We start from the raw sequence: 18,063 nt of genomic DNA, 5'->3' as shown, positions 1-18,063 counted from the left end.
ATAATTTACACCAGAATAATCACCATAATGTGATCTCACTCTCCCAACCGTTCATTGGATGTCATAAACTAGTTCCTTCTCCCTCTGATCTAGTGATCTGTTTTAATGGGCGGCGCAGTAGCGTTAATAATTTACATTTTATTATAATTTTTACTTAATATCATTAATAAATGCTAATATTATTACACGTAATTATAACTAGAAGTGGGTAATTGAAAAACGTAAACATATCTTTATTATTTAAGAAACTAAGTGATTAAATATTTGAAGAAAACAAATCGTCTAAAATTCGGTTGTAACGGAATGTATATTGTATATTATTGAATGCTAACAATGAATTATGATGGGAGTGAGCAAGTGATATGGAATACAAATTAAATAATAATGCGATATTGTTATGAGTAGGGGTGCCGGCCCCCGCGCGGCGACAGCGGGTAGCGCGGCCAGTGGTAGATGGGGAGGCGGCCCCGCCCCGCGCCCCGCCCCGCTCGCGCCGCTTCTCCGCGCGCTCAGTCCGCGCTCAACCGCCGTGTCGCTTTCGCTTGCGACTTCGCGACCGCTCTACTATCACGACGGACTCTACTGTCACGGCCGCGTTTCGAAACAAAAAATGTGCTAATTATTCTTTTTTTTCGGTGTTTCATTAATTAAATTTAATTCATGGTATAGGCTTTTATAGGTTTAATGAGAGACAATGTGTCGGACGGAATGAAATAGTGGATTTGGAACTGGGGTACTAAGTGTTGATGGATGTGGAAGGGTGGGGTTCCAGGATGGTGGCGGAGGAGGGCAAGACCCGAGCCACGGACTTCTCTATCGCGGCCATCATGGCTCGCAGCGCGGAGCAGCCGCGCAGTCCCGTCGCGAGATCGCCGCCATTTCTCGGTAAGATAGGCCTAAGTCTGGAGAGGCAGGAACAACTATCCTTCAGCTCCAAGTATTACCATTAAAAAGGGTATATTAACACTTTCTGTGACACGAAAATGAGAAATTCCAACAGTCAAACTATGAGACGTTCGATGAATGACGATGGAAATCGCTTACATGACTTTAAAATTATATCCAGAAGTTAGAGATTAGTAAGATCTCATTAGATGCTTAAACAATTCCGGAATAACAAAAAAATCTCAGTTACATTGTAGTTGGGCAGGTATTAAAACACACTGTAATTTATAACTCCAGGAAAACAACGTAGGTATTTGCTTTAAATTAAGTTTATTTTTATCTGTGTCATTTATTCATTTGTAGTAAGTTGAGGATATTAGCTGTATATTTAAACACACACATAGATAAAAGTTCTTTATATACCATCTGAACCCGCAATTCAATGCGTTACACTGGTTTTAAATGCGACTGGAAACATCCGACGGTAATGAAAACTTACCGCCTTATTCGGAAAATGAATAGCTACATTCAAATCAGAATAAGCAACTGTCGTTAATTAGGTACATTAAATACTGCAACGGGTTTCAGTTAAAATGGTAAAGACGAGATTCTTTACTAATACGTATAAATAATTTAAATTAAAGAAGTACTTACCTATAAAAATATATTTCTTTAATTGATATCGGCGAATAATTGTACCAGATTATTTCTTTGTTTATAATACTTATAAGATTAACAGGTATAATATACTAGTATAATTATCCGACCAAATCATTAAAAAAATTATTTCTCGTCAAAATTATGCTTTTATGCTTATTTTAAACATTATTTTTTTGGTTTGGTTGGAGAATTTAGCAATTTTATTTTATTCTGTAATTTGGTAAATTTTAATGGTGCGGTTTTAATTAATTAATTATTATTTATTAAATTTGAGTCAGGTATCAAATATAAAAATTGTATTCAATTGATAGATTAAATAAAATATAGTTATGTACTTTATGATCGATAAAACAACAACTGCAATTGTTTATAAATAAATAAAAACAAAATTACAATTTCATTAGTTATTTTAGTATAATTATTTTCCTCTTACTTTCTATTTGATATTTTAACTTTGTCTAAGCAGTGTGATTAAAGTTTATTGAAAGTATAAAATGTTCAAAACCGTATTTATTCGCGTCTTAAATTCCTAAGCTATTTTAATCTGACAATATTGAATGTCGAAGTCGTTTGGACCTTAGTTTACCTTTCTCCGAAGCACAATAAAACAGTGGTCTGTCTGGAAACCGAAGGGCTTACTAATTGGAGAGGTCTGCGCAGGCGCAGGCGTCGTGTTGCCGTTCGTTATTTGGGATTAATTGTGCGGAACCGAACGCGGTCGACACCGCCCGCCTGGTGGGACACGCTATTTACAAACGAATTACAATTTTGCTTTAATTTAAAGAAAGTACTACCTATTATTGTAAACTTTACAATCAGGTACGTAAACATATAAAAAGATTAGATGTAGCTACATATGATATGTACATATATCATAATTATCATAAATTATTATGCGATACTAAAATTATCGTTAAATAATTAATTCTTCTTATTCTTATTCGAAATAAAATAAATTACAAATTTAGTATCAAAAGTCATTCAATTATATGCATTTTCGATTATCTACTTGTTACCTGTACCTAAAATATTACGAATAAACGGCAAGTAACCAATAAATAACATATTTGTATAGTAAATAGGTATATTACACGAATTTACAGTACAACCCGGATAAGTTATTGCGAGAATGCTATATACTTGTACACCTAATTAGATAAATAAAGGCATCATGAAAATTACTAAAATTGTGTGTGCGGATTACTAGTACTAATTACCATTTGTAATTCCTCAGATATGTATAATTTGACTGTTTTGTTAGTATTGTGGCCTAATTACTTAAAGTACGGAAAGCACATAAAGGCGTTTTTCCTATTCGTTTTGAGCTTGAAAATGAGTTCACGAACGGATTTGCCGTCCATCGGATGGATATGAGAGTGAGGAAACTGGGAGTGTTTGCAGGCACACTCGTGCGCTATATTGTGTCCTGCAAAGTTGGCTTTTACAATGAACGTACGAACGTACATCGTCATTATGTGTATATATCTACAGAATTATTATAACATTAAAAGGTACGTAAAACCGTCGGTATTGTCGCTGATCGGTTATATAAAATTGCTGCTCCAACACGATATAAGAGTCACGGAATGAAGGCACCTGTGTTTTTTCAGACAGTCTAGTTAGGCTAGTCTCCGAATCAGACTGCTGTGGCCGTGATTTTGTGAGGAGATCAATATTATTATATGCAATTCAACAATAATAATTCTAAAACCGTTATTATTGAGAACAGAAATGTGTACAAAATCTTTTTTCACAATTTATATATTGCTCTTTTGACATCATCGTGTTAATGCAGAGTACCTCTATTTAAAATCTATTTGAAATAAGTTTAATTTATATATTATACTAAACTAAAATAACTAAAGTTATTAAATTTAAACGAACTACTTACCTCCAGTTAGACTTACTTCAAAGAACGTTTCAAAAACCCTGATTAAAGTAAGTCTAACGAATAATACTTATTCTGAATGGTTATTGGCGGAAGGCAACCGATGAGGTAGTAGGCGATCTATGACCGTTTAGTATTTAGTCAGATTAGTTTATCGTAAAATGTTCATCGTTTTAGAAATTGGCATTGTGGTTTGGAATAATCTATAACTCGAATATTATGAAGAGTAAGTTTTTATGTTTCTGTTTATTTGATTTTACACCATAACACGATAACTACTACTTAGATATAGAAGTTTCATATTCAAAACAAACGGAGGCTATATTAAGTTATAGTTTACTATGTTAATGTTGTCGAAGCGAAAATTGTCGGTACACTTTCCAAGTCTTGTCAAAATTAAAATCGATATTAGACAAAAACTTTGTATGAGAAATTTGAAAAATTTTGGTACTCTATAAAAAATTTTTAATGACGGTGTATAATATATTACTCCTATAAGTACGTCACTGTAAACAATCAATGAAAAATAATTAACAACTCTAATTCAATTTATTTTAAAAAATACACATTTTTTTTTAATAAGTATGTATTCCAATTTGAATCAGTAGTTGAAAATATATAAGATACTTGAATAAGATACAGAATGGATAGATATAACGAATCTACTATTTATATATATATCTATTTGCGAAAAGCAATCGCAGTAGGATTGACACTAATTCTATTAATATTTATTTATATTTCACTATCAAAAAATATAAAATTAAACAGGAGAAATATATAACGGAGTTAGCCCTTTCTATTCGAGAAAATTTTACTAAAAACTGCACATAAAATACGATTGCTTTCTTACCGATTTCGGCCACGGCGAACGTGCTCAAATATAAAATGCATTATAACAAACATAGTTGCCATGTAATAAATGAAGTTACATAGTATAGTGTATAAGGGAAAGATGTAATGTCTCTATTTACCGAATAATAATTATTTTTAATTACGATTTTTAATATACGTATAATAAAATAATATACATGTTGCACACAAACTGATGTTTGTTGGTCGAGAAGATATCTATATCAAATTCCATATATAATGTATGAATATATGCCTCATCTAGTTCATATCAATTATTAAGCTGTAGCAATAACACGTGAAAATGAAACAGTATTAACGAAACTATATCAAACTAATTAAACTATTGTCATATTAACATAAGACTACCGTCGAAATTCTGATGAAATACAACCAAAACGAGTTTTGTGTTAAACTGAGTATTGATTAATTAGTAAAATATTTTTCGTTTCGATTTAATATTTTAGAAAATTGTAGTCTCTTAAACTTTTGATTGGATCTTGAAGAGAATCATGAACCAAAGGATTTTTATAGAGTAAAAATTAATGTCTCTTAATACCTATATTAAATATTTTTCTATTTCTATTTCTAGAAACTAATATGTTTCTTGGAAGAACGTTTTGTTTCACTTATTTAATTCAAAACAAACACTATTATAGAACAAAGCTATGATAATCAATTTTTTAGAAATTCACGATTAACGCCTTTATTAACTCCCCTATTTATTAATTTAAAGTTAATACATACATTGTATCATATACACTCTTAGAAGTCCAATTATCCTGCATTCTTGTTGTAATGTTTATTATAATTTAATTTAGGAGTCATATTAGTTTAAGAAAATTATCAAAACTCAAAATTATTTATTCAATATAGCTTTAATCATTAAAAACGACCCTATTTTGTAAATTTTTAAATAATTGTTGTACCAGGACCATCATCGAGACAGAGTTCTCCAGCCTCCCTCAGTTCACCGGCATCGAGCTGCCGGTCTCCCGTCCCCGATGAAGACGTCGAAGTCGACGTCGAGCAGTGTTCTGATGGCGAGAGAGACGCATCCGACACTGCAGCACCTTCACCGGCTCCCTCATCAGGTAAATTGTTGAATATAGTAAAACCGTCATACTTATATCGATTGTAAACTTTACATATGTTATTAAATTATTGCTTATGTGACAAGGACCATAGTGGTAAAGCGCTTTAGTTAAATTACTTAGAAAAACCTTTATTAAATATTAAATGTCATTGTATCATTTTACCTAAATTGCTATATTTGCATATAAATACACAACATTGGCTCGAATTGTTACACTTAATTTTACAGATCACTCGTTATTAGGTTGATCAGTCAATCAATCCACTTTACTCAATTTTTTTAAATCTTATGCCCACTGTTCGCTAGGCTTTATTTTCGGCTATACAAGGTGTCATAAATTCGTAACCTAAATTAAAGATCCTGTCCTTTAAAGCGTATATATATAATTACAACTGATACGAAAATAATAGTATCTATAATAATATTTATACTAAAATTTTGTTCATATAAATTTTTGTGAAAAAAAAAATACATAATTATTCTACGGAATCTCTAAATGTTTTAATTTTATCTCAAAATTAAAATCTTATCTGTTACACGTATAAACTTGTGTTCCGTTATCGCAAGTGTAGGCTCTGTTTATGATTTAAAATCGTATTAAATGCATGAAGGTAATTACACTTTTGACACACAATACCATCGTATTCAACCATTGTGACGCAAAAAGTAAATTGAAGTAGTGATTACACGACGTTATTAACATAATAAACTAGAATTCTCATAAAAGTGTTCCGTTCACATCGCATTCTTCTATACGTGTGTGATTTAAGACGTATAGAAAATCACAATAATGTCACATTGATATTAATTCAATTGTGCGTAATATCTCTTTTATTATCTTTTTTTGTGTATCTCTGTAACTCTATGTTGTGTATGTAATAACTATCTATATATTTTTGGCAAATAAAGGTTAATTTCGATTGGATTAGTTTGTAATATACGTTTGTAATAACATCAAAATCAAGTATAGTAAGATTCTCCAGTTAGTTTTAAATAACTTATTAAAAATTTAAAGCTCATATCAAATATTTATTGATTTCTAGGCAGGATTATGTAAAAATTTAATGGTATTTTACTTACACACTTTGTAATTAAAATGGTGAAACTTAACACGTTAATAACGTAAAAGTAACTACTGAGTTTTAGCCGGATCTTCCCGATATAATCTACTTTCCGAATCGGTGTTAGTTTTACATTTAATTAAACACTACATTAATAAAGAATATTTTGATTTAATTTGTAATAAATATAATTTAACGAAGTTAAGTTTACGATACCGATTGTAATGTAGATGCTAAATAGAAGAACTAGTAAAAGATTCAATACGACTACAAATGCAAATAAGTTAACAACTACAATTTTTTTTTTTTATATCTTACACAAAATTTAATGTTTCTTGATGGATAACCTACCGCGTGAATGTCATTTATATAATCGATGATATAACATGACTATCGTTACTTTTTTAATGTTAGATTAAAATATATAAGACTGCAAACGTAAAGTGTCCGCTTGTTTTTAATTATATCGAATACTTTATCCAAGGAAGGATGTATTAACTTTGCGGAATTAAAAACTAATAAGATTTAATCTTCTTTTATCCTGCATAAAATTTTTAAAAATTACTATGGATTTAAATTTCGAAATTATTTCTATTAGGTGTGTATAGAGATTTTATTAAAACATAACACATTTTTACCGCCTAAAGCGGAAACCCTATTCCAAACATTTTGTTTACAATTTTTGTTGGTAAATTACAGTAATTAAGCTGATAGAAAGTTTCTTTAATTAGTGACAAGATCGAATGACTTTTTTTGAGTAACAATTAAAATTGATATAGAATGTCTAATTGCTTTAGACAGAAACTTTATAAAGAAGCCGCACAATTGCCTAATAAATAAAGCGTTGTATGAGAATATCTCATAATTATTTTATAAGTAGTATAATATGAACTATTTCTGTAAGATAATTGGATTGTTCTTTTAAAAACAATTAAAATTTTAGTAAAAGTTTTGTAGAAAATATAATGTTTATAAAATTAATAATAATTTATCTACAATAAGTTGTTAATATTTATTTCTAGTAATACAAATAGTAAATATTTATGTTAATATACTTCCAGTAACACTTGACTCTAATGATACTTGATGCTCACAGAATTAGGCGAGAGGGACACTCCATCCCCAGCTCGGCCTCTACCACCTCCCGTGACCTCTTGCAACTGCGAGGAACTGTTGTCAGTTGATTGTCAGCTTGAAACTAAGGAACTTTGGGACAAGTTCCATGATTTAGGCACCGAGATGATTATCACAAAAACTGGAAGGTAAGTTCAATTTTAAAAAGTCTGTTAATTATAAACCTGTATTATTTGTTTATTTAAATAGAGTGACGCATTACGTAAGAACTATCTTATTAGCCTAGTTTATTATCTTGGTGTGTGTGACAGCTACGTTTGACACTCGCCAAACGTGAAACTACTTTACTACTGTTTTTATGTGTACGTGTAAAAATAGTGGCCAACAGTTGTCCACTATTTTTTCCCAATCTCCGCCTTAACAGTATTTCAAGATTTTTAAATGAACAAAGATTATAACGCAGATTTTAATTAGGGAAATGACTTTAAAAAATCAAAAAAGTTTAGGCAATCAATTTAATGTAATTTTCCAAAAGCGCAGTCAGCAGAATTATTTCACTCCATAATCGCCCTAACAAAGGGTTCGAAATGGATTCATCAGATAAAGTGGCCAATTTTGCAATAATTACTCCGCGAACCCGGTCGTCCTTCAACCCTTTAACGAGATAAATTAAAAGTACATTTTTATCCTAACCGTCGGCATAATGCCGGGCTATAAATTTACGAAGCCCCAAAGACAACAAACAGCGCACTGGGGGAGGGTAAGATGTTTTTATAGTCACGCCGAGAGGTTTATCTAAATAATTGCGTAGTCGGTGGCGGTGAGCGGAAAATTGGCATTGTGTACGCTCGGGGCGCCTGCGACGTTCAATTTGACGAGGACAAGTCTCTCCAGGACAGGGGTACACTGTAATTGACTTTAGATACGGTAAAGAGCTTCGTTGTGACACATACCCGTTAAATGTTTTTCATAGGAAAAAAAATGCGTAGAAATGGCCCTGTGGTTGGAGCACATTAATATCAACCGAAGGTAACGGGTTGATTCCTGGCTAGCACGACAAAAAAGTGTTGAAGAAAACACCGAAAAGAAATCTGCATGTGTGGGATTAAAATCTGCAACTTTCGAAAATGCTGTAACAAGTACTTATTTTAATCTCCAAAATGTTATAACCGTCAAAAAAAGATAAAAAAGTAGAACGTTAACATCTTCTACCCCTATTAATTGATTCAGTTAAAACGCTTATTAAGCATGGCATGGTCCAGTACAAGCGATGCCTATAAGCTTCGTATTAGTCCCGTGTCATACGTTACAGCCCCTCGCAACAAGTGCAGTTATCTAAATCACAGGAGCCGGTAGCCCGGAGAGGATTCAATCTCGGGGGTAATGTCTCTATTGTTATACTGACAGTGTGCATTCGAATAATTTTGATATTTCTTTAATTTATTCAAATCTTAAAATCAACGTTTCATAAGCTCTAATTAAAAATTAACTAATGATTTAATTAGTAAGTATCCGTATAGTCGTAGTATGTTTTTAGTTCAAGTCACTTATATTTAAATCATTGCCAGTAAAATTAATTGAATTCAGCTGATGGATTACATATATTTATAAAATTAACATGTAGCAAGTATCAAGATTGTGTAGTCTTCCTACTAATAGCTAAACAGGGAATAAATCAACCCGTCCAATCAAAATGGGATATCAGGGACAAATTTTATAGGGAAGGGTGGCTGAGCGTGTTTTTAAATTGCTTTACAATGTATTGTCTATTAATATTTTGTTGCTACAGAGATAAATCAGTGCTTTCTTTATTCGCTTTAAGATAAGAGAAATTACTTCTAAATGTTTTTATATTCTAATCTCTACAATACTTCATATGATAAATACAACAGTCTGTATATTTTTTTGTTACATCGTCATGATTAAGTCATTGGATCGATCGTAATTAAAATTGATTTCTGGGTGAATAAAGAGATAGCCATATTAATGCGAAAACAAAAATACACGTGCCGAGTCACGGGGACAGACTAGGTTAGACATAAAATAAAGAGGTAGTTACTAATTTCAAATAAATGGGGCTTGTAATGAAAAAAACGAATAATGTGGTAATCGAAAAACTAATTTATGATAATAGTAAAGATATAAAGTATTGTTTCATTTCCTTTTACGACAATAATAATAGTGTGTAAAATACAAAGTGACTCTTATCTCCGGCCATCCCGTAATATGCTTCGAGCTTTTTTTCATAACGAAGAGACTCCACACACATTTTTATCGATGTTAACATATTTTTTTGACTGTTTAAAACATCGAGTATAAGATTTATTAGTTAATCTTTATTAATTTCCGCAAAACATAAAAGTCTGAGCTCTTTATTAAGAACACAAAAAACATTTAAAATTAATTAATTCAAAATAAAATCATGCTTTCTACTTTATAGTACTTAATTGTTTAAGTATTATCGTACGTTTTCATATTTTTTATTTTGAGACATAGATAAACTATGTAATAACTTCTCGGAATACAAATTTAGTATAGTGTCGATGTTGTCACATCACTATCGCCGCTGAAGAAAATAAAATGTCAAGTTCTCCTTCATTTTTTCGATTTGTTTTGATTTACAAGCAACCATTTTACTGCTGACTTTGTTAGAGCCTAACCTGTGGACGATTTATGATTTTTCGAGTTAGCGGGACAATAAGTGACAACAAAATATTTGGATCCGTCAATAAGTTTATGGTAAATACGTTATTTAAACAGAATAATAAATCACCAACATTATTACTAATGTTCCCGTGAAATTTGTTTCGTTATAATTACAAATAATAAAAATGTGCATCGTTAAAAGATTAATCTAAGCGGCTGTAGAACTTCTATCTGATTTAATTAAATCTATAAGTTTATATGATGATAGATATGTGAATAAATTGTTTTAAGGTAAATTAGTATTTTGTTATGAGACTTTAATTAAGTTAATATTAAGTCGCAAAGATGTTTTCTGCCATTAGCATCGACCATCGATATCGTGATCGGTACGTCAATGCAAATTGTCCGCGTCCGCAGTTTGAACGATGACTCGGGACATTAAGTGTTTTATCGGTTTTTAATACTTGACAATTACCGAGCGATGTCCCTGGACGGGTCGTGCTAATAAATATGTGTAAACTGAGACCGCTAAACGATTACACCTGTAGCTTTTATTTCATAAGAATAAAGACTATTCAAGTCAATTTTATGTATAATTCTACTCATACCTAGTCATGAGCACACAACTTAAGAGAGAAGCATTATTTTAAATATTGTCTTCAAAGGTTATACTTAAAATAAGTTTTCTGTGCTTCACTGTACTGGTAATACTACTGCTAATACTGGTACGGTGGGCTTGAATTAAGACGAGACTACTGCTTATTTATACTATTCAATGTTAAATAATTAGTCTAAAGAGTAATAATGCTGTATATAAGCTATGTACTTGAGTGTACGAGGAAGTTATCGATAATTTCGTTAAGTCAATTTTATAGGTAGGAATATAGTTACAATTAAAGCTTGTTACAATGTATGTAGTTTACGGCAATGGTATGGTGTATGATAATTATATTTTATAGAGGTGTTAGTATGGCGGCCCGGTCAGATAGCTCCTTACATAGTTTCACGTATTAATACGACTTTAACATCAAAGAAATTTATGTGAAATATGAATACTTACGTAAATGTTGTTTGTTTTGCGGATCATTTCATATTTTTATGATAAGATATTTTCCATATTTTTTTTAATATGTGTACGTAAAATTACATCTAGCAATTACTTGAGCCGAGATGGCCCAGTGGTTAGAACGCGTGCATCTTAACCGATGATTTCGGGTTCAAACCCAGGCAGGCACCACTGAATTTTCATGTGCTTAATTTGTGTTTATAATTCATCTCGTCCTCGGCGGTGAAGGAAAACATCGTGAGGAAACCTGCATGTGTCTAATTTCAACGAAATTCTGTCACATGTGTATTCCACCAACCCGCATTGGAGCAGCGTGGTGGAATATGCTCCAAACCTTCTCCTCATAGGGAGAGGAGGCCTTAGCCCAGCAGTGGGAAATTTACAGGCTGCTAATGTATGTATGTAATGTAATTACTTATTAAGGTGTTGATATAAAGTTAATTATATATTGCTAAAATTCCTTTTAAAATTTGATCGTATATTAAATCAAGATATGTCAAAATTATACGAGTTATGAATTAGCACCTGGCATTCCTTTGTGGGCCGCTTCAAGGTGTTGATCGGAATTAAAAAATATGAAAGGCTGCGCTCAACAAACAATATTTAGTGCTCTCCTGACAGTTATTGTAGTCAATGATCACCGACGATCGTGGTTGGTAATTATGATTTTTTTTATTAACAATAACATTCTAAACAGGTGCCTCTCTATGGTTAACCGTTTAAACGTATTGTAGCACTTTAAATGTTAATAATGTTATAAGTATTATCTTCGTTTTTCATCGACTTGATCGATACTCAATTTGGTATATACTCGTGTAAAATCTATTAAGATAATCTAATTATGCTGGTGGTCGTTAAGCCTAGATAGTCCAGTGGCTTGAACATGTGAATATTAACGGATGATTGTGGGTTCAGGGCCAGATAAGTGATATTAAATTTTTGTCTTTTTTGTGGTTAAATTAATTAATATCACGCTCGATGGGGAATGAACTCAGCGTAAGGTTATGTGTTGTATGAAAATCTACCAAACTAAGATCAACACCTCCTCATAAGGATAGAAACAGGCTATAAATATTTTATGCATGTAGTAATTAATGTTTAATTAGAATAGAACATTAAAGCAAACATTGTTACAAATTGTAAATTAGATAATATGTAGAAACTTTGATATAGGCAAGGTAACGTTACTATGATTACGTGTAATTATAATAAAATATTCGCTCCAGCTTGATTGCAGGTTGAGGATAGATATTGCATTATCATGACGATTATGTTTTGACCAATATAACGCATCGGTACAACAGCCTTCGCCGGGCTAAGTGTAATCGGTTTTAATAAATCGAGTGCAGCGAGTGCGGGGTGGATGGGAGGAATGGGGGGAGGGGTAGAACGTATGCATTAAACTTAATTGAAATTTTCGTGGCTACGTGTTATTTCGCGCTAATGCACCTTTCAACTTGACAAGTATCGTACTCCCGCGCACTTCGTTATAATGAAGAGTTCAACGCTCGCCGCGGGCGTGTTTGATTAAGATTTATATACCATTATTTATTACCAACACCGATCAGTAATGGTAAAGAAAAATATTTATTTATTTATTCATATAAATATCATAAAAGCGCGTGTCATGGTAGAACCCACATAAGACAAATAAAAAAAAATCAATGGCAATGTTTCATACGATCGTTACATAGAAAAACGTTGAAAAAATTTGAACTTCAAATCACTAAGGTTTATATTAATAAATTATAGTGACGTTACTTTGTTAGTGAAATATTTTAAACCCAGTTTGAATCTAACTTTCAAGTTATTGTTTTTTAATTTGACACAGATAATTTATTAAAAATAGTTTTTAGCATTTCGTACAATTCCAAAACAGTAAATCCGAATATATATTTAAAATAGAAATCGTTTAATAATTATTAATATAAATAATAATAATTTTTAATTTTATCAATAAGGTTCTCTCAATTTGAAGTATTAAAAAAATCTAGATGTGTTATTTCATTGAAATTTTGCATAATGTTAATTTTAACGAATGTTAATTAGAAACATTTATTTATCTTTTTAGTTCCAGAACGTTTAAGAAAGCTTTGAAAAGTTATGTTAATATTTTCTTCAATCTCTTTGTACACCGACTCGAAACGTCGTAATTATTTATATATGTAGGCACGTTGTTATGATAATTTTTAAAAATACATAAATTTATATTAAAAAATACATTACAATAGTGTGATGTTAACATATAAAAGCGCTAAAGTTGGAGGTTTCGGGTAAAATTGATGTTATCTTTGAATTTAAGGTGGTCTATGATTATATAAATATTCGTTTGAATTATTTACTTCGAAAGTCTTAAGAGAACATGAAGATAAACACACCCAAAACTTTTTACTATCTCTTACTAAGATGGCAAACAATTCGCTCGAGATAATTTGATCGCACAAAAGCGGGATGTGCTTGTGACTTTGACTAGAAATGCGTGTACACACATTGAGCGGTAATAATTATAATGAAAAACGAAAAAATATATTTGTGTATTGTTTAAACATTAGTAATATGATTCTCATAAGAATATTTTTATAATTTAATCGACTCATTAATGTAGCTAATTACGCTTTTGAGCCGAAACTATACTAGGACGCTGAGAGCGTTGAATTTCAACATTAATTTTCAAAATGATTCAAAATGACATTAAAATGAATGTTACCAAAAACATGTTTTACTTCTGTCAAGAGTTCTATATTTCAAACTGTTTCAGTAAGCAATACATATTAATGTATAAACTTCAACCTAGGTATCGTAAAACCTATTTTTACGATACCTAGATTATTGTAATGATTAATAAAATCTTGCCTTATGGTCTTTATAACATGGAATAAAAGACAAATCGTACGTTTTATTTTCTAATCAAAGTAATTATACATAATAATCTCAATTCTGTTAAGAATTTTAGTATCAGGTATTTAATGTGATTATTTATGTAATTGTAGGGATGTGTACCCTACACTTTATTTGGTCAATCAATATGAATACCGGCTGTTATTGTAATTTCACCTTAATTGGCGGTTCAGGCGGCGCGAGTGTGCGTAATGAACCACAATCGTATTAATACAAACATAAATATTTTCAATATTACGTATTGGGTATGAGAGTTAAATAAAATTAAAATTAAATGCGTTTTTAAACAAAAGATTTAGCTTACACAATTCGTTGTATTTTATTTTATTATTTTGTCCGAGTTTCAAGATTACTACTGACAGGATATTTTTTTTCGCCCACCTACTTTATAGAATTTATTTTATAACATAGGTAGCCGGGGTGTCAAATGGGCCACCTATGGTAAGTCCATAAACATTGGCGCAGTAAGAAATATAAGAATTAGAAGGCCATTCCTTTTATCGCCAATTCGCCACCACCTTTGGGAACAGAGATTTTATATCCGGTGTACCTGTAGTTATACCGACTTAATCACTCTTCAAACTGGAATACAACAATACAAAGTATTGCTTTTTCTCGGTAGAATATATGGCATGTGGGTGGCACCTACCCAGTCGGACTTGCACAAAGCTCCACCGAGTAAATATAATAAGGCCATCCCGCAATGCATAAATCATCGGGTTGATCCGGATCCTTTTGATTATTGTTGTCCTAACATAAAATATTATATTTAGCTTCAAAGTATTTATTTTAGAGTCCTCTCCATCAATGTTCCACTGTTGAGCTAAGACCTCTTCTCTAACGGAGATTTCGAGGTTCCACCATGCTGCTACTTTGCGAGTTAGTGGGTAAACACGTGGCAGAATTCATCCGACAGGTGAAAGTTGTCTCGTTATGTTTTTTCTTAAAGCCTAAAATTAATTATAAATACAAATTCAGTGGTGTTTGCTCTGGTTGAACCAACCACCGTTGTGATAATCTACAAAATAATTAAATAACAGTCATCGTAAGTAGAAATCTACTTCCATAGGTTTATCTGATATGGTTTTTGAAATATCTTATAATGTTTTTCAGAATGTATCAAGTTAAAACTCCACAATCAGAGATCAAGCTTGTTTAAATAAGTTTTTTGTTTTACAAATAAATAAAACTAGTGATTATTTCGCGTCGGTCAAATCTTCAGTTTCAATTTGCCTTTTAAACTGAAATTTTGCACACATTTTTGGCCTGATGATAATAACACATGTACATTATTTAAATTAATTTAACCACAGGGATTAAATTAAATACTGTTCTTTAATTTTAATTTAATAGACTAACTTTATGTCCATATAATATAATCTGTCATGTAATTTTGAGTAGGTCTGTGGTAAAGCTATAAGTAAATTAATTTATAGGTATAATATAATATCGGTTATTATAGTTTGATAAGTTGTTATTACCGAAAGCAATCGGATTTACAGATCGGATTTCAGTTTTACGTGAATCCATAATACGTAAAGAAATCAAAATGGTTTATTCATTTCATAATATTTAACGACGACTGCGATAGAACAGCGGCACGCCCGTCATCGGTATGAGCTTCTGGTACAGGGTTCATGGCGCAGGTCTCAGGTAATTAACCACAACGATACAATATGACAATTCTTGTAATTTATGTAGGTAAAATCAGCAATTATAAAGCAGGTATATTATAACTATCAGAGTTGCGTGAACCAACGGTCCCGTTTGAAAGGCCCGAACTGATCGACTCATCGCTCTCGAAAGAATTAAAAATGTGACAGTTGTCCCTTCAAACGATTCCGATCACGTGACTCATTACGTCACGGCGTTCACATCCCATAGATAAAACAAACTAACTGAATTACTAATTATTGGTAATCGACAACATATTAATATTATGAAACGGTACGTTGTACGTGAAATGTTAATTCGTAAGATTTGATTACTATATACATTTTGGTTTAACCCATTACATATAAGGCATGCGTGTATTGCGTAGGAATAATTGAATAATAATGGTGCTTCTTCAATTCTCTTTTGATATGATCGCCTGACAATGATCATTTAGAGGCGCGGTGATTAATGATATGAACTGCTACTGCCTGTTGGCTTTAATTCAATATAATATGATGTGCACTTGAGACACAATGAGGCACCCACGCGTAGTGCGATTCGTCCCGGCGCGACCTGTCAGCTACCGTTCGTTTGCTCGCTTGTTCGCTGGTACTTCTATTCTTACTCGAATATTTACCGAGTCAAGTTTTCTTTAAAACAAATATATAGTAGACAATATTTTAGATAGACTAAGAATAAGGAATGAGCTTTGTAAGTAATGTGAAAAAAAACTATTTGGAAGATACTTTTTTATTATTATGGTAAATTGAAACTTTAAAAGAAAAAGTAAATGCGCGTGCGATGAAAGGCCGATGGTTCGGAACGACGGAGATTGATTATGTAATAATGAAGATCAGGTCATTTTAGGAGGCTCATAGAGAAAAAATCATCCGACTCACGGCTCGTTGACGGCACATTGAAGAGCGAGACCATTTAACTGTATCTGTAATCAAGATTAATCAAAAATTTAAAGTGATTTTATACGTCACTGCACGTTTAACAAGGCGGGCTCGTTATTACGAAATACGTTTTATTTCTGCTTAAGAAATCTCATCGAGTAGGTCCATTTAAAAAAGGATGTCGATATCTACTTCGCTAGAGGTAAGGGGCAACAAAACCCTGTCCGTCTGTCGACGCACAATTAGCTGGCCATTGTGTGCGGGGCATTGTACACCTTGCAATTGTGAGTGCGCGGGCGCCGCGCGCCGTGTTGGTTTTACTCCTACGCCCATTGTGATCTCCTCAATCGTACGCGCATTACAACCACCACTCAACGAGATATTATCTACACCATTATTAGCTTAACATTCAATGTTTCAATTGTTTTCTCAATAGCCTTCATTCGTATTAAAATTCTATGATTGAGAACTTCTATTAATCAATCTGATGTGTAATACGGTGATTTCTTTAGAGATAGCTAATAACTGTTTAACGTTAACGTCTAAAACGGTTATTATAATGAAATATAAAGAAATACCGATTAAGGAAAGCGAATCGACAACAATAAATTAAAATAATTTGATATCCAATAAAACCGCTGATTTTATCAGTTAATGATAATAAGATAGCTCATGATTGGCTAACCGTTTGTCAGAAAACAAAGAAGGTTAATGTAGAATGTTTTGGTGGCCACCAGCGTCGGGTCAGAAGTCAGGTTCGGTCGCGCGTGGCCGTACAATACGCGCGTAATGAAGTGGGCGCGAGGGCGCGAGGGGGCGGCATTGTATCCAAACGAGCCATTGTAAGACCGCAACGTCGACCCCCGACCCGCTCGTTACTGCTGGCCTCGTATCCCGGAACTTGCTCTTGTTAGCAGGCTCTGCCTAACGTTTAATCTAGGCAGACGAGTAAGACAATCTATTGCGACTATTTACTATACTATACTCGTATACGTTTTGTTTCTTGATAAAGTGTCGTTACTAAATTATTTTTATGATTACAACTATATGAAGTTTTTGTAGATATCTAATTTAAAAAATTATGATTTTTTTTTAACGTGAGGCCAAAAGGTCCAAGGAAGGACTGAAATGATTCTTACACTTGTGTTGATTTTAATTTTGTTAATAATAATCATTACAATAAAAATATATTAAAAAACATGTGATGCAATTATTTTACTGCGTCATATGTTGTTTTCGATTCGACTATGTTGGTCTCGTTTCGATTTTCATTAGTAGTTTCACACTACTGAATGAACAGTTGTTGCGTGAACGGTTCAAATTGTAACAAGCCCGAAGCGTTAAAACGATTCATCAAATGAAATCGAATATTTTAGCTCTCA

General features: G+C 32.3%; 1 protein-coding gene across 1 annotated transcript in view; it reads left to right on the top strand.

The window, feature by feature from the left end:
* The first annotated feature begins 525 nt into the window (after positions 1–525).
* LOC113403956 (T-box protein H15-like) overlaps positions 526–18,063 on the top strand; it is a 63,770-nt gene continuing 46,232 nt past the window's right edge. Inside the window, exons 1-3 of the mRNA XM_026644634.2 lie at positions 526–885; positions 5,218–5,379; positions 7,539–7,704. Coding sequence (XP_026500419.1) covers positions 747–885; positions 5,218–5,379; positions 7,539–7,704 — 467 coding nt within the window. The 5' untranslated portion in view covers positions 526–746. The remainder of the gene's footprint in view (positions 886–5,217; positions 5,380–7,538; positions 7,705–18,063) is intronic.

The sequence above is a fragment of the Vanessa tameamea genome, chromosome 4 (assembly GCF_037043105.1).
Source record: "Vanessa tameamea isolate UH-Manoa-2023 chromosome 4, ilVanTame1 primary haplotype, whole genome shotgun sequence".
In the NCBI taxonomy this organism is placed as follows: domain Eukaryota; kingdom Metazoa; phylum Arthropoda; class Insecta; order Lepidoptera; family Nymphalidae; genus Vanessa; species Vanessa tameamea.
This window is presented reverse-complemented; position numbering and strand designations above follow the sequence as displayed.